The sequence below is a fragment of the Mastigoproctus giganteus genome, chromosome 8 (genome assembly GCF_048544385.1).
Source record: "Mastigoproctus giganteus isolate SK-2022 chromosome 8, ASM4854438v1, whole genome shotgun sequence".
Classification (NCBI taxonomy): Eukaryota; Metazoa; Arthropoda; class Arachnida; order Uropygi; family Thelyphonidae; genus Mastigoproctus; species Mastigoproctus giganteus.
This window is the reverse complement of record NC_143582.1, coordinates 69,050,522-69,068,255: the sequence shown is the minus strand read 5'-3', so window position 1 is coordinate 69,068,255 and position 17,734 is coordinate 69,050,522. Positions and strand designations below refer to the sequence as shown.

The following is a 17,734-nucleotide window of genomic DNA, read 5'->3' as shown; positions in this document are numbered from 1 at the left end:
CTTCATGAACTGCATTTATACTTAGGTAAAATAGGTTTATGGCTAAACTCTGACAAGTCAGCACAACTGACAATAACAAATAAAAAGATAAAGAATAGAATTGAGTATCTATAAATGGAGCACAGATTAAGAAAGTCGGCACCTACACTGACCTTGGATTCACGTGGGATGAGGGCCTTACCTTTAAAAGGCACTTTCAGAACACTAAAACAAAAACTCTTGATGACATTTGGGCTGTAAGACAGGCGATAACTGGGATTCGGAATCAACAACTAATGATCCAATTGTTCCTGTTTCCCTCTATGCCTCAATTATTTGGTCTTCTGCCCCAAATACCTATATTAGGAAGTTTCTCAGCGTGGAATACTGGGTGCTCCGGTGGTTGAATAGGATTGCCGGGAAGCCCTTTACAGTTTCAAAATCCATACTGTACACAAACTTAAACGTAGCTCCATGGATACAAATGGTCACCATGCGTAACGTCAGCACTCTTGCACAACTTCTGACTGGGAGTTTAGATGACCCACAAATTGATAATCTAGTGGTCAGGCCACGCCCTGGGACCCGGCTCTACTACCCTAAGAGTCTCCGAAGCGCTCTACATCATACAGACGGATTAAGGCGGATGTTTCCTGCCAATACTCTGGAACTCTTTAGAGACTTCAAAATCGACCCGAACAGGTACTGCCATGACAAAGCCTACAGGAAGCTGACAGCAGCGGACTTGTATACTACACTACAAATTTAATGAAGAGGAGAGTGTACATTTCTGTGGAATTTGTGCCTATGAACTCTTGATCATCTGTAATGAACTATTTTTGTGTCAAGTGACTTTTGATGTATTTATTCTTATGTATTTTCTGATTTTCAATGTTGCCGTCTAATTTGTTGTAGGATGTCTGTATTAACCACCCTCCTAGATAATGTCTGTACAGGAGTGTTAGATAAATAAACTGATAATAATAATACGTTCAAGAAGAAAGCAAACCGCAAGGATCAATAGTGCTACCTTGTTTTCAATTCGAATAAATAAAATGTTACAAGATATCCCAAAAACCGTTTAAGTTTATCTGTATTCAGCAGATCTCACAATCTCAAGTCACTCAGAATATGTACACCACAGAAAGACAACTTCAATAAAAAAATAACATACGTCTCTTAGAACAAAAATCTGCCGTTATCCACGTTTGTAAGAATCGCAGCATGAATCCTGAACCAGAACTAGGGTCAAAAACTCAATTAATTCCAATAACCAACTCTAATAATGGCAAACAGCGGTCATTTACGTATATTATGTTTATAAAAGCACCAATAAAGAAAACCATCCAACGTAGTGCCCTGAGAATTGCTTTGGAAGCTTTTCGAACATATCTAATACAAAGTCTATAAAGAAGCAAATAAAACTCCACTGCATCTCAGGATAAAAACAATACTGCGCAGCTATACAGCTAAAATTCGGAGCCTACCATTAGAAATAACTCTTTGTTCCACCACTGGTACAATTTTATAAAAGTAGGCGAAATGAAAATACCCTTACTGGAACGCTGATTACAAAATCTGATGAACACTTGGAGCATTCAACTCAACAATATTCACCAAGAAATAGAATAACCAGATCCACCTAGGTCCATAGAAATAGCTCTGCGACGACTACTTTGGATATTGAGGGGAAATTCATTAGCCACCTGAAAATACAGCCCATTCAACTGATCATTCTCATTGTTACCAAACTTACACCGACTCGAAAACATACTGTTGTGGGCGCAGCAGCAGCAGTATCATACTGCTAATGCATTGATTATAATCAATCTGTCTCCCTACCAATAGAATGTAGTATATACACTGAGTGATCATTTAATTATGACCACTTACCTAATACTTCGTAAGTCCTCCTTTTGCCCTCAGTACAGCAGCTATCCGACGTGGCACTGATTCAACAAGATGTCGGAAGGTGTGTAATGCGGTCAGCAATGCAGGTGATTGGTGTATCCAGACGCCTCATATGCCCTTCCATAGTGTCCCACAAGTGCTCTATGGGATTGTTATCGGGGGAGTTCGGAGGCCAATCGATATGCTGAAAGTCAGAACTGTGTTCCTCAAACCATTCCTGCACAACAGGTGCCCGATGGCTCGGCGCATTGTCATCTTGGAAGACACCATCGCTATTCCGGAAAAAAGCGGGGTGTACACAGTCAGCAAGCAGTTGACGATAGCGAAGACCACTGATACCTTGTTCCGCATACACCAGGGGTCCAAGTTCCTGCGGTGAAACATGCCCCACACCATACAACCGCCTCCACCGGCCTGCACTTTTGAAACCATGCACGATGGATCAAGAGCCTCATGTTGTTGACGCCAACCATGCACGATGGATCAAGAGCCTCATGTTGTTGACGCCAAATCCGTACACGAACTTCCACGGTGTGGAGTAAAGAACGTGATTCATCCGACCAGCACACTTTCTTTCAGTCTTCTAACGTCCACAACTTGCATGCTCTTTGCACAAGGCGAGTCTTTTACGCCGATGAATCTTGGTTAGGAGAGGATGCCGTAGGAGTTGTCTGATGGTATAGCCCATACGTGCGAGCGTGCGACGCATGGTCATGCCAGATATTGTTCCGGGTTGGCCCATGTTGTATTGGGTAGTCAACTCTTCAACAATGCTGCGCCTCACCTCTAACATCAACCTTTCGCTGACCTTTGCAGTTTTGCCGTCTGGTCGTTGTTTCACCATTTTGACGCCAGTCTGGTACACTTTAACTACGGTGGCTCTCGAACACCCCACCAGTTCATGCCGTTTGGGAAATCGAGGCATCAGCTCGTCGAGCACCCACAATCTGTCCTTTATCAAAGTCCGATAAATTCTTCCTTTTACCCGTCACGCCAGGAATATTACTACTTACTGAACCACTAACACCTTATCTATGCTACGTAGGTCAACTAACTCCGCACTCTTGTATCTCACGTGGGTCAACCGGTCGCATTCAGTTTTCATAGGGGTGATCATAATTCAGTGATCACTCAGTGTATATATACTGCTGAACTAGCTTTAGAACATGCTAATAACTTATCCACACCCCCAGATCCTAATATACCGACTTTTCTGAGTGAGACATTAGCCTTAAAAAACAACTCCTCTTTTAAATATCCTCTAATTCAAAAATTTTCAGCCGACTTACAGAATTTTGCAACAAAAATCGACACAGTAACTTTCTGTTGGATTCCAGGGAATGAGCCAGCAGACAAAGCTCCCAACTACATCAGAGTTCAACTCTTTAAACCTTATCCGTTTATTTTTGATGTTCATTTCTTGCTTTGACGTCGTAATAATCTGTTTGGGTTAAAAATATTTTTTTAATGCGTGTTTCTTTATCTTGACTTGACGCCGTATTGCCTTAGTTGCCAATGTGCCATAAAACGACAACTAACTAACCTTACACGGATTATAGAATGATAATATAGTGAACTTGAATGGCTTCAAATCTGGCGGCCACAAAAAGTAAATAAACTTTATCATATAAAACAAGAACCACAACACGTATCGAACATATACATCTCATTCACCTGTACCTACTAATGGGCAATATTCCTCCTCAATGCTTCATTGAGGAGGAATATTGCAATACACAGCTTACAGTTAAACACATACTTGTTGACTGCAGTTACTACCACAATGCCCGGAGAGCACAAGTACCATCTCTAAGAAACTTACAGGAGCCTTAAAATATTTAATAAGAAATGATGCAAATCTGACTGACATTTTCAATTATATCATAAATTGTAATGTGTTATAGCTTTCTTCATGAACTGACTTCACTCACAGGCAATCTCTAGGTAGGACACATCTTGGCCCTACCAGCCCTTGTGCCGTTAAACAGCCTTCTTTCGTGTTTGTTTTTGGCTTTCCAAACTATCGGATTATTCGAGTTAAAAAAAAAGAATGCTTTGTATTATTTTTTTAACTTTTTACTTTCTCATTTTATTATTATTTTTTTTATTAAAATCAGTTTATTTCCCAAGAAACCTTGAGCCACCCCGGGACGGCTCTGTGCCAGAAGGGTGTGAATATTTAACACCACTTAGTTATGCAACCCCTCGGATAGTTCGATGCTTATTTATTATTATTACTACTAGCCGTACCCGTTGCGAAAATTTCGCAATTGGTAGCAGAGTTTTTCTCTAGCTGTCCTAAAGAAATGTAGTCGGTGTTTTGTGGTGAGCAGATAAGCCAGTACGCGTCGAATCCTTTCTCATTTTTTGTATCTGAGGAAACTTATAAATTTTATTTCGTTTCGCCCACCATCTTTCCGATTATTCAGAACGTGCATGTTGCGTAACATTTCACACGTACAAACTAGTACAGTCTCTATAATACTTCTCTGAAAATGACATTTTTTTTTTTATATTCTTGTGCCATTCTGGTAACCTTATCTTAACATGCTGGAATGATCTGACCCGAGACATTGCTACATACAATTGGCCGTGACCAAATACAGGGTTAGTAAGCGAAATTTCGACTCTGTCAAACGTTTGCCCTTGACTTTTATTTATATTCATCGCAAAAGCCAGCTGAATAGAAAATTGTCGTCTCTTAAATGAGAATGGCAAAGTCGAATCTGATGGAGTCAAATCTACACGCGGTAAGAGTAGCTGTTTTCCTTTAGCTTCTCCTGTTATTATTTCTAGATCCAAACAATTCTGATGCATAACATTGACTATAAGTCTCGTACCATTGATCAAGCTTTTTGAATCCCGACTTTGGCTTGACAATGAACACACATTTCACTAAGCCAATTAGATCTTTCGGATGCTTAACTGCACATTTCAGACCGATCCTGGATGCATTTGCAGGAGCATGAAAACGCATGTTTCTTCTTTGGCGCAAGGTACGTAACATTAGTAGACAAAACTGGCCCGTTCAGTAAAATAAAACTATTCGCAATTTTTATATTTTCCCATTTTTCTGCACACCTAGAAAGAAACATCTTCAATTTGAGACCACTTTCAGCCTGATCGGTTATGCCTACCGTTCACAATGGCCGTCTCAAAAAAAAAAAAAACGGCTTCCATATTAATATATAGATTATTACTTGGTTGTTATGGAAATCGTTTAATCCATTAATTTATAACTTCTGGAGTTAGTTCTCAAAAAAAGGTTCATATCAAAATACCAATTGGCAGCCGTTTGGAAAGTAGTGGAAATTGCCACAGTCCGCGTAATTATTGTGTTCTTATGAAGTTCTGTCCACTGGGTTGCGAGGGTGCTAATTAGGACCATCGATTACCTAATTATGATCCCTTAGTAACTCAGGAAATTATCTTTAAATCACGATGGTAGTACACCTAAGTGATTTTGAAAGGTGAAAAAGAAAATATCGCTGTTAAAATAAAGCAAAAAATGATTATTAATATTACTTACCACTTTTAAAACAGATGCGTCGATATCAAAAACAGATGGAGAATTAGGCTGGCGATAAGGTGCATTGTCATCCACGTCTTCAACGACCAGTCTGCTGGGCATAAAGAAGTTTGCGGTATGGTTTTCACTGTCAGTCACTGAACATTCTATTGTGAATCTCTCTTCTTTTTCTTTTTCGGCGTCCAAAGATTTCTTTAAGCTCAGGACTCCATTGATGGCGTCAATAGACACTTTGTCACTTCCTAAAAATGTATCACATTATTACTCTATAATCTGCAATTTTATTAATAGTAAGTAAAAATGAATTCATGAATAAGTTCATGAATATACATCTGGTTGCGATTTTGAATGATAATAATATTAGGAATACGGGGTTCGTTATTTAGTAGGAAGAATCGCACTGATCAGTTCTGAGCAACCTTTCCTCCTTCGCAACTCCATGTATTCTAACTCATTTTACCCCGTCTTATATTGTATTGTTGTTATTGGGTTTTAGGAGCATCTGCGACTAAGGCCATATTGCCCCGTATATACCTGTAAATTGCGTGTGTTATGATCGAAAAACCGAGTTTCCAGGAGAAAAAATCATGCTACTCTCGCCTGTGACCAATTAAATCAGATACGTTGTGGAAAAGGCCCATAAAAATTGCTCTCGTCATCGACGGGACTCGAACCCAGATCTTTTCCACCCGGAGGACGCAATTCTACCAACTCTGTTACTCAAGAGAACTTTGTTTTATGAATCATTAAAGTTATTAAAATGTATCTAAATTATGAAAACATGGACCGATGTAATCTTTATTTATCATATTGTTTACCATTAGTCCTTTTAACTCCTGCTTTTGAAATAGGATTAATTTTATATGATTGAAGGCGGTGTGTTCTGCGCCATTGTAGGGAGGATTCTGTTTAGAAGGGCGACCCCGTGATATTGCCGTTGTAGGTGATTTAGATATTCGAAAGTAACGAAGATTGGATAAAAAACTGACATTACTTTTAGGAAACCCTCTAAAATTAAGACTATGAAGGAATGTAGAAAAATAAACATTGAAATTATATGTGCACACTAACAATTAGGTGACAATTAAAGAAAATGGCGGAAATGGGAAAAATCTGCACTGAAAAAATAACTAATGTGGAAAACAAGGCATCAGCAAGAGCAAATATTCACCTTGCCTTATCTGCGCACAAGACAGATTTGCTTGTTCTGAATGTCTAGCAAAAGCAATTTAAAGAAATGCATGGCAGACTTATAAGAATGTCGAAGGAAATGAGTCTGAAATGTTTGTTGAATTAAGAAGCCAATGTTCATTAAAGAGCAGCAACAAATGTGCCTTACAAACGACTAACCAGGCTAATTTCTTCAGGCCAGTGCTGGACTAAACAGCACTGGTACTAAGAGTAGCATAAATGTTTATTTATGCAATGAAACAAAACTCAACTTGAGTGGCAGCTTGCTGTAAAGTTTTTTTGACGTTGCACTGAATCTCTGCATGCCTCATGTACAGCGAAGACAGGGAAGATTCCCGCCCAGTGGAATCTTCACTCCATTGTGGAGGGATGCTTATCAGCCAGTGGTGCGAAATTGAAATTCTTTGAATAAAAGAACTTCAACATCAAAAGCGTCTTCATATGATAAAATTTATTTTTTTAGTAGTTTTATTTTGGGTTCGAAAATAGCTATAACCCCATATACTTGTAAATATCGCCTTTACATAATAAAGTTCTCAGCTTCGCGTTAAGCATTTAAATGAAGCTTCCTCGTGAACTATTGTCATATTTTGCATTTTTAATATGCGAGTATAGACTTCTAAAATTTCAGAAATATTCGATATCCTTCTCTGAATAGAGGACGTAGGCACGTTTTGTTTGCATAAAATTAATTACGCAAATAATGACTAAAGCATGAGAATCACTTAATGTTATTAATGTAAGCATACAGATGCTATGGCATTTGTCAACAACCTTGCACCTCGTCTGTCCTTAACTGCGGAATCCCAAGGCCCTTATTCTCTGGGATATCTACTTGCTTGTGTTTTTTTTTTTTTTTTTTTTTCTCTCTCTCCCTCCCTCCCTTCCTCCAGAGACGCAATCTCGTCCAACCGTAAACTAAGTTTCTACTTAAATTTATCACACCCCCGCCACACACATCTATAACACAGAAAGTCATTACCATAACTCATGTTTAATGAATTTCTGTGTGCATATGTTAGGGAAAAGGCGCCTCCAGTGGTTTCTCACATCTGCGCCACATGCGTTATGTGTCCTGGCCGCAGAGCCCCTGGAGGGACCCCACGTTGCCCGCACACACCACTAGGAGGTAACCAACCAGGCTGCCCATAATTCTCTGGCTAGTCTCCTGAGCTTCCTGAAAAGAGACCAAGTAAAAAAAGATGGAGTACAGGATGTAAGGGAAGGCAACCTTCTCAGGTTGGGTGGGATTTTTCCCACCTAAGCAGAAAATGGATGTATGTAGAAGTGGTCACAATCTAGGTGAAGATGTTCACAGTCGGGTTGAGACGAACGAATCTGAGGTGGAGATGTTCAGTATATGAGAAAAGAGCGTCGATAAGTGTGCACTAGTTCCAGGACGCTGTACCGGTGATCTTCTTCTTCGGGTGAAGGCAGAGAAAGCATGGTACTGGTCTTTCTCATTGATCAGAAGATATTCATTTCCTTGAGGCAATGCATTTATCTTTGTAATGAGAAAGTTCGCAGGTCCTCGTAGAGCGGATAAACATAGAATAGGTGTCTTCGTTTTCACCACAAAGACAGCTAGGGTCATCCACGATGTTCATAAAAGCAAGTTTGTGATTTATGGATCCTGGGCTGTACCATGCTGGAGCTTAAGAGTAGATCTGGGCTATTTGAGGTAAGAATTTTTTAGTGATGGAGCCTTTGGGGGTGATGTTCTATTTGTTTTGCCAGGTGTTAAGAAGGGGGACTGCAAGGCGCTTTTTTTTTCCTTCTTTGATGGTGTCTGCTGGGCTTGTAGGGAGTCCCTCTGAGAGCCGGTAGTGCAGGCCTTTGCAAATTACCTGCAGATCCAGAGGGAGAACTTCCGCCAGGACTTGGAGCACTGGGTTGCTTACCGTGCAGCAGACACGGGTAATAGTGAGAAGGATATAACGCTGAATGGAGGTGAGCTTTCCTTTGGTTACGAATAATGAGTGCACAGTGATACCAGATACCTGCACAGTAGGTATCTGGTACTGTGCAGGTATCTGGTATCATTGGGAATAAATGCAGGTATCTGGTTATATTGGGAATAAATACAGCTTTGTATAGCATCTGCAGTGAGCGGCGATTGAGGCCCAGTCAGACCTGCTGATCCTCGCTACCACTGCGGTGTAGTTCCTGACTTTGCGATAAAAGTAGTCTAGGTGCGGATAAAACGTGAGCTTGGGGTCAAGAATTACCCCAAGGTACTTCATCTCAGTTGCCAGTTTGATGGTTCTACCAGCAATTTTAATCTGCGGCGGCCTGCTTATTTGAAGGGTTCCTCTGAGTAGAATTGAAGTTGTTTTCTCAGAGGATATATATGGAGCTTATGGAGGATGGCCCATTCTTGTAGCTTTGTTAGGGCTTCATTGGCTGTTGTTTCCCGTGACTCTCAGGATCAGGTCGTCTGCGAAGGCTTGGATGGAAACATGGTGCAGGTTCAGGAACTCATTCATAACCACATTTCATAGGAACGGGCCAAGGATAGAGCCCTTGGGGCAGCCTCTGGAGACTTGTCGATAGGCATATCTGACTGTAACACTTCTGTTGTGCAGATAGTCCTGTATTGCAGCTATAAAGATTTGCTGGAACGCTAGCTTCTCTGAGTCTTCGTAGTATACTTGGCCACCAGAGCAAGTCAAAGGCCCCGGCGAAATCCACTGATATTACTAAGTATTTGGTGGCTGAATTTTTGACAGAGTCCATGAGCTGCCGAACTGGAGGTTTGCACTGTCATAGTGTTTTTCCAATCTGGATAAGAGAAGACGTTAAAATATTTTGCTTAAAACGGGAAGGAGTGCTCTGGTGGCTTACTTGTATTCTTCAAATTTCTGTGTGCGTGTGAGTCTTGCTTTTTATACTCTCTGTGACACAAGTAGCAAGACTGCGACTCATCCGCGAATCACAAGTGACAATACCCCTTCCGCCAAATTCATACCATGCCTTATCGGGCCATTTCCTACCGAATCAAATGCTTGATAGAATCCAAGACCTCGATGCTGACCTCCATTTATTTTCCACCAACGCAGCTTATAGGCGCCATGTGCTCCACACCTCAATCTTCCCAGCTGACTCGTCATTATAACTGTGGACTGATCCATTCAACGCTTTGCATCTGGCTTCAGATGCAAAGATGTGGATGGACAACGCGTCGTATTCTCTAGTTGGACTACCTGCATTTACCACAGAGCTCCATAGGTCTAAGTTCCCCCTCCCCTTTCTCGTACACAAATTCATTGTTGTACCTTCCTATCATTACAGGATATGCTATTTTCATCTTGTTTTCCTGTCTTTGTTACTTCTATATGTACTATTTTTTTAGTGAAATATCCATTTAATGTGTAAACCCCTAGCAACCTGCCGTGTTGTCAATAAAGATTATTTATTAATTACAGATTTTACAAAATTATCGACGAACCTAATATACAATACGATTAAGCTTTTAAATTTTCCTACACGGAAATTTATAATATAAAACTGCAAGAGATAAACATTAGCCATTGTGAAGTACCAATTTCCGCAGTGATCATCTGACATTAGATGACTGTGTGAAAGAGTTAATTTAGCTTTTACACTAATTATCTCATTTAAAAAATAACAACAGTTTCTAAATCACAATAACGAAAAGTGCAAGTTTAACACAATTATAAACAGAAATCATTTACCATGAGCAAGTGTCCTACAGTACTTTGAAAACAGGTTTTTTTTTTTTTTTCCCCAAGTTAAAGGTCTTAAGCGACCAAATAAAAAAATATATATGTTTTCTAATCCAAAGAAATTTCTTCTTTTCGGTTTCAATCTTTACTGCTTAAGTAGTTTTTTCATGACTTCTTTTAGATTAAGATGATAAGAAAAATAGCAAATGTTGTCGTATCAGAAAAGAACAATAGCCCGCGACACTGATAAAACGGATTGTTTTTATACGATTCTAATATGTAATAAATCCACAAGTAAATTAAAAGACGGGACCCCATTACGTCAGCAGACATTCATTCAGTGTTATTCCCGATGCTAACATGTTATCAAAGTTTCATGTAATCAAAACAAACTGGAGTCACGCCTCCTCGTACATCCTCGTGTGAAGTTCCTGGTGATCACTGAAAAATGCCTACTGATGCAGAGTTCAGTGACCAGGCTTAATGGAATTGAAATGTCAACACGTTAACGCTAACAGGTGAGTGAATTATTATGAAAATTAAACTTTTTTTAGAAAACACGGAAATGTTTATTATGAAAATATTCATTAGTGCCAAACGAGTGGGTAGTTGGCAGTTGGCTCTTCTGAGTGAGGAATTTATAGAAGCTTCCCTGACGTTTCCGCTATTACTCATAATTAATGCGCAAAGTATTTTGATAATTAAAAGTTTCGTGACACTACACACATAACAAAAGAAAACCAGAGAATCCGATTAATGGCCCTTACCTTTGGCAATCTGGTAATGAAGAGTGAGGTGAGGACATAAAATATAATTTCCAGGAGGTTTGAGCCTGTCAAACCTTACACCAGGAGACAGCGATTCTGGCAACTTGTAAGCAGGAGCGTTGTCGTTTACTGAGAAACACAGTTCTTGATTTGACATAAGACAGATGTCGTTAGCAATACCTTCTTCCAAGGAGATCAATATAGTACTAACAGCAACTTGTTCGGAAGACATTTGGGTTGCGTTAATGTCAATTGCAATCATGGATACAGATTCAGCTAGGATACAAAATTTGAGGGAAAAATTATTAAGTTAGTCATCACCTTTAAAATAAATACAAATGAGAAAAACGTATTGTTTATAAAATAACAAAATATACTTAAGAATTTTAATTGGAAGGTTCGCTTACCTATTCGTGCAATATCCAACGGCTTCATAAGTGAGATAGCACCAGAAATTGGTTCAATCTCGAACATTTTTCTTACGGTTTCCTGTCCTCTTCTTAACTTAGGGATGATGGATACTCGAGAAATTGCATAAGTTAATTTAACAGAATCCACATCTCCAACAGCAACAGCCTGATAGAAGGGAACTCCTGGAGGAAAGTCTCTTGGTAAGGAAATCCTGACGCTTTGTCTGGGAAAGATCAGTGCAAATCCTATAAATAACAGAAAAACAATAATCAGATGTAGTTTAGACCTCGCAGATCTGTCATTAAGACTCTCAATATCTATAGTAACAATCTTATTTTTACTTTTAATTTAACTGATAAAAAAAATTTGTAAATTTTATATATAAAATATTTGTATATAAATTTTTTTATACACTTACAACTCATTTCATTGTAAATAATCTTTATCAATTTATTGTTTTTGATTAAGCGAATACTCATAACCTTAATATAAATACGTGTAAAATTGTAATATATAAGGGGATCCTAAGAAGAGATATCTTGAATTTAGTACACTATAAATAATTAATTCCTCCATAGATTTTAGAAAATTTGCTTTCAGCGCGAAAAATTGCGATGTACAAGTGTGTGTTTTTGCTGATGCTGCATACGTTTGTTTCCTTGCATTATTTTTAGCCATGACTTAAAAACATGCATACAAAAGGTACACAATAGGATGGGATTCGTAATATATCTAATTTTTTAATAACACTGTACAGTTTTATTAATTTGTCTTTATACTGATTTCGAGCACACTTGTATATATACTAAAAAATTTAAAAATCCTAATTTTAATTATCCATTGCGTATAAATGAAATTATTATAAAAATTGTATCACTCATACATAATAAAGAGTAATATGGCCACTTAATTTAAGGTAAAGACAAAGGCAGATATGCATTGTTACTTTAGTATATCTTTAATATCATTATACAGGGTGATAAAGTTGCAGGAGGTGTAGGGGGCACAAAGACGAATCGAAATCACATAGCATTGCAGGGTCCGAAATGACTTCGCATTGCGGTAGAGGACGTTGAACGGGAGGTCGCGTGAACAGCGATCCCGCTGGAAGTCAGCATTTGCGAACCGGTTCCCGAGACAGTAGGATGGACGAGTATTCAAACGTTTACTGGCCGACATGCACCTCGCGTATGGAGCTGCGGACTCTAACGGGCGCGCCGCTCTGCGCTTGTACCAGGAACGTTTCCCGCACAGGCGTGCTCCTCATCATACGATTTTCGCACGTGTGCACAGAAGGTTACGTGAGACTGGTTGTTTCACGAGAGGTACCCATGAATCGAGAGCGAACGACGAGGACGCCAGACAATGAGGAGAATGTCCTACGTCTTGCAGAAGACAATCGGAGTACGAGTACTCGAGCGATAGGCCAACGATTGGTTATTTCCCAATCCACAGTATGGAGGATGCTGTCAACAAACCAAATGAATTCATACCATCTGCAACGCGTCCAATCATTGGAGCCTGTGGATTATCCACTCCGGAGGACTTTTGCTACTTGGTTTCTTCAACAGAAACGGTTCCCAAATGCTGACTTCCAGCGGGATCGCTGTTCACGCGACCTCCCGTTCAACGTCCTCTACCGTATGACGAAGGCATTTCGGATCCTGCAATGCTATGTGATTCCGATTCGTCTTTGTACCCCCTACACCTCCTGCAAGTTTGTCGCACTGGTAGTGAATCACCCTGTATACCGATAAATATATACTTTGACCGACTTAATTTTTTTTCAAAAATTGGGCAATAAAAACTAAAGCAATTACATTAATATATTGAACATAACTCCGACGGACAACGCGACAAACAATTATAGTATTATCTGTAAAAAAAATTTACCACGATTTACTTAAAGTGAAATATGTAACAGCGACACGTACTAGGCAATGATAAAACTATAATAAATTAAATTTCACAAACTTCCGGTAGTATTCAGATATATTACATCATGTAAGAACAGCTATATTAAGAAGTCCAGTAAATTATTAGAAAACTTACTTAAATTAATTATCAACAATATAGATAAACTTAAATTTATTAACACCAATACTCCGGTCCTAGGTGCACTAAAGTCCTTAAATAATGGAATCCAACACATCGGAACTTATGCCTTCAATAATCTGTTTACAAGTATATACACCAAATGGTATTCGACGATTATTATAGTGAATTCCAAAATATCTTGAAGTGTAATAAGGTTTATTGGTCTGAGTTACTTAACATATGTTTATTCAGAGCAGGGGAATAGCTATGGGCGCCTGCTATTCCAATGTTATCGCTAACCTGAACCTACACCTCTATGAAAAGATTAGAAACAGCATTATAATGTACCGGTATGTAGATGACCCTGCTTACCAGCAATCAACCAGGATTCGATAATATCGCTACCAAGGTATACCCACCACTCGCAACTAACCCCAACAACCACATACCTGGATATTCTCATCTCTGTTGAACCGGAACACGTGGAAACTAAAATATACGATAAACGAGAAGCCTTTATTTTTAATACTATCAGCCTAACATGTCTAAAAACATACATGGAAATATAATAACGCAGTGCTTAAGAATTCTAAATATATGTACCAGGCATGATTACATTAACAGCGAATGTATAAAGTTAATCAGTAAACTAAAGCATAACGGGGTATCATTAAATATCATATTAACAAAACGCTACATATAATACATATGGCCAGAAGGTTTTTCCACCTTCGTTTATAGCAGACATATGAGCAGCAGCAGCACTTTATTGTATTCAAATATATCTTCGCGATTGTTAAATCCTATATTTCGTGAGCTAGCTGTACATCGCATATACCATAAGCGTTCTCTATAAACAGTACTGTGCAAAAGTCTTAAGTAGGTCTTAGGCAGGCATGAAATCCTCTTTGGGAAAAGAATTATGTAGTATAAAGCAATAAAATCGGCTGAAATAAACAAAACATTTATTGTGGTTCAAAGTTAAATCGCAACAAAACAAATATGAACGCTATCTTTAATATTTCGTATGTCCACCTTTTGCTTGCAAAACTGCTGATATTCTGTTAGGGATACTGTCTTGAAGTTTTTGTAAATATTCATGTGTAATATTGTTCCATGCACCAAGCAGAACATTCTACAGTTTATCTGCTGATTTTGGCTGTCGAGGTTAATCCCAAATAGACTGTGTAATGGTGAATCAATATTTGTTTGTATTTTCCCGCAGTCATGGATTCTAACCAAATCACCAACTCCACTTGCAAGGATGCAGCCCCAAACTAGGACAGATCCACACCTCCATGTTTACTGTTGGTTTGCAGTAGGCATTGCTCTTTCAATTGTTCTCCTTTTTTCCTTCTAATATACCGCCTTCGTTTTGTTCCAAAAATCGCAAATTTCGACTCGTCACTCCATAAGACTTTATTCCACTGTTCGGTTCCCCAAGCCTGTACTGCTTTGCATATTTAAACCTTTTGGTATTATTTCTTTTCCATAAACGTGGTTTCCTGACTGCAGCTTTACCACTATGGCCATGTCTGTTGAGTGCTCTTCTTACAGTAGATGGGTGAACTTGGGTGCCTGACGCTTGAGCAAGTTCTGCAGCAAGAAGTGTATTTGACTTTCTTCTATCTCTAAGAGATGTTATCCTAAGATATTGTTATTGTTCATCACTTCTGGCCAGTTTTTGTTTTGGTCTCTCACTCCAAATTTTATCTTTCATCTTGCCACCTTCTTTGTATTTCTTCAAAATATATTGTTTGGCATATCTGAAAACTCCTATTTGATGAGAAATTTCATTCTGAGAATTTCCTTGCTGGTGAAAAATATCTATCTTATACCTTGTAGCCACTGTTACTTTACCCATGACTTGTGATTTGTTTTTTTAGATATTCCTGTCAAAAAAGAGAAATGCGCACATTATTATATTTTACGGCATGAATTATATTGATCATCAACTGTTTTCAATATTTTACCTATAATAGACTATCAGATCACTTTCCTTCATACTCGGTAACCACAGAGGCAACATACTGTGCTTATTCGCCTATTATTTTACGTTAATTTAAACATAAACAAAACAGAATTATCATTTTTAATGACCTAACATTTCTCATGTCATATCTTTCAAGTTTTAGAAGGTGACTAAGACTTTTTGCACAATACTGTATGTCTAACAGTATTGCAATTTTATGGTTTTAGATATTTTATTTCGATGTACATTTATCTTACGTTTCTTAACGATTAATTCGACAAAACGATTAATTCAACAATTGTTTTCAGTTCTCATGCGAAATTGGTTGTGTTTTTGGGGGTATTTATGGCTGTCGGCTTCCCCTGGCTTTTCTTGATACGTTATGTTGGGGATGAGAATTGAATACATGACAATCGTTTAATACGTATCTTAATTCTAATGTAGTTTTTAATTAAACATTGGTATAATTTAATTTATTAGTATAATCATATAATTCTTCGACTGTGTGGGTTGAGAGAATTCCGGTCCTACATAAAAGGTATGAGGTTTCTTCTTGTAGTTTTTAATACTTAGTACAGAAATTCTAGTACTCGTATATGAATACAATTTAGTTTAGCTATGGCTTGTGTTATAGGTTATAACTCAAATAATTTGAACTGCACAAAACATTTAATTATATATGTATATATATATATATTTAAATCAATGACGCAAGGAACATTTATGGGCCTTTTTCAGTCCGTCTCACGAGAGAATAGCAAGATTTTTCGTCCAGAAAAACAGGCAAACCGAACAGAGAAAATATTTATTCTCTCAGTTATACAACTTTTGCCACCATATGAACTACTTTAAAAATGCACAAGGTCTCGAGAGCAAGCTATTACAGTTTTCTTAAGTAAAATACACTGTTTGAGAATTATTTTAATTATGTTATAAAAGCACAGTAGATAGCTACATTAAAAATGAAACCTGTAAATTGCTCTTTACTCTGTTTTGTCAATCTAAATTTTGTATATATTTTAATTAGAATTTTGTATCGATTCTCTGTAATCCTCACCATTAACTCCGTGCCCTGTGGGTGAGAAATCTGTAAAAATTAAGAAAATCATATTATCTTTTTATTTATACGCATCGCGATTGACCATTTTCTGTTCTCCATCTCTAAAAATATGAATAATAGAATGGATTAAAATTCATTTTATCGTCCTCAAAAATACAGGAAGGAAGTATTTACCAGTATTTGAAATTTAATCGACGGACGTTTGTCTTTAACTTTTAAACGAGTATAATTTGGATAATCTAAGGTATTCCTTGAGCAATATGGTGCATAGGCAACTGTGTTCTTTGAAGATAATAAAGCACACAAATAAAAATAATTTATACCAGCGTAGTTGGTATAAATTATGTTTATTTGCGAATTGGAAATATGTACATAATGGAGTCGAATGCTCCGTGGTATTTTCTTACCACTTCTTTAGTGACAGCTGTCATTGCAATATCACCGTCACAAAACGTTCTTGTAACCGAACATAGATATATTTGTTTGTGTAAATTTCGTGGGTTCTAAAGCCTCTTCCTATGACCTCCTAACTGATCCGCTCTTCAAAAAGCCTATTTAACCAACTATCGACTGATCCTAATTCAGAACTCTTCCAGCCCTCGTGGTTAGCACAGTGGGTGAATCGCCGTCCTCCTCCACCGGATGGAAAAGACCCGAGTTCGAGTCCCGTCGATGACGCGAGGAATTTTTAATGGCCTTTTTCACAACGTGGCTGAGTTAGTCAGCCTCAGGCGAGAGTAGCATGGCTTTTTCGTCTAGCAAACAGAAAATCGACCACGGAGCACTATGGCCTTGGTTGCTGATGCTCCTGGCACCTACAACAAGAACTTTCTAAATTGAATGTTGTTATTGTATAGTTTTAGGCGCACAGCGAATTAGACCATATTACGCCGTACATTATTTCTGCAAATTGCGTGCGTTCTGTGATCGATCTGCCTGACGAAAAACCTGAGTTTGATATCCATAATATCCTCGCTGGCACCGACTAACTAGGCCACGTTGCGGAAAAAAAAAAGCCTATAATAATTCCTCAGTTCATCGACTGTATTTGAACTCAGGTCTTTTTAACACGACGTGGGGAAGACTGATTATATCAACTGTGCTTCCCGTGAAGGCAAGAGACAGTTACTGTTCTACCAGTCTTAGAAATGTTCAGTAAAATACACAAATCACTACTATTAAGAATAATAA

At 38.3% G+C, this 17,734-nt stretch overlaps 1 protein-coding gene across 1 annotated transcript in view; it reads right to left on the bottom strand.

The window, feature by feature from the left end:
• Positions 1–16,974, bottom strand: part of LOC150081600 (proto-oncogene tyrosine-protein kinase receptor Ret-like) — a 91,203-nt gene extending 74,229 nt beyond the window's left edge. The window contains exons 1-6 of the mRNA XM_090380256.1: positions 16,951–16,974; positions 16,718–16,825; positions 16,471–16,570; positions 11,471–11,719; positions 11,064–11,339; positions 5,420–5,661 (exon numbers count right to left, since the gene is read on the bottom strand). Of these exons, the coding sequence (XP_090236382.1) occupies positions 5,420–5,661; positions 11,064–11,339; positions 11,471–11,719; positions 16,471–16,570; positions 16,718–16,825; positions 16,951–16,974 (999 nt within the window). The remainder of the gene's footprint in view (positions 1–5,419; positions 5,662–11,063; positions 11,340–11,470; positions 11,720–16,470; positions 16,571–16,717; positions 16,826–16,950) is intronic.
• Positions 16,975–17,734: the final 760 nt, after the last annotated feature.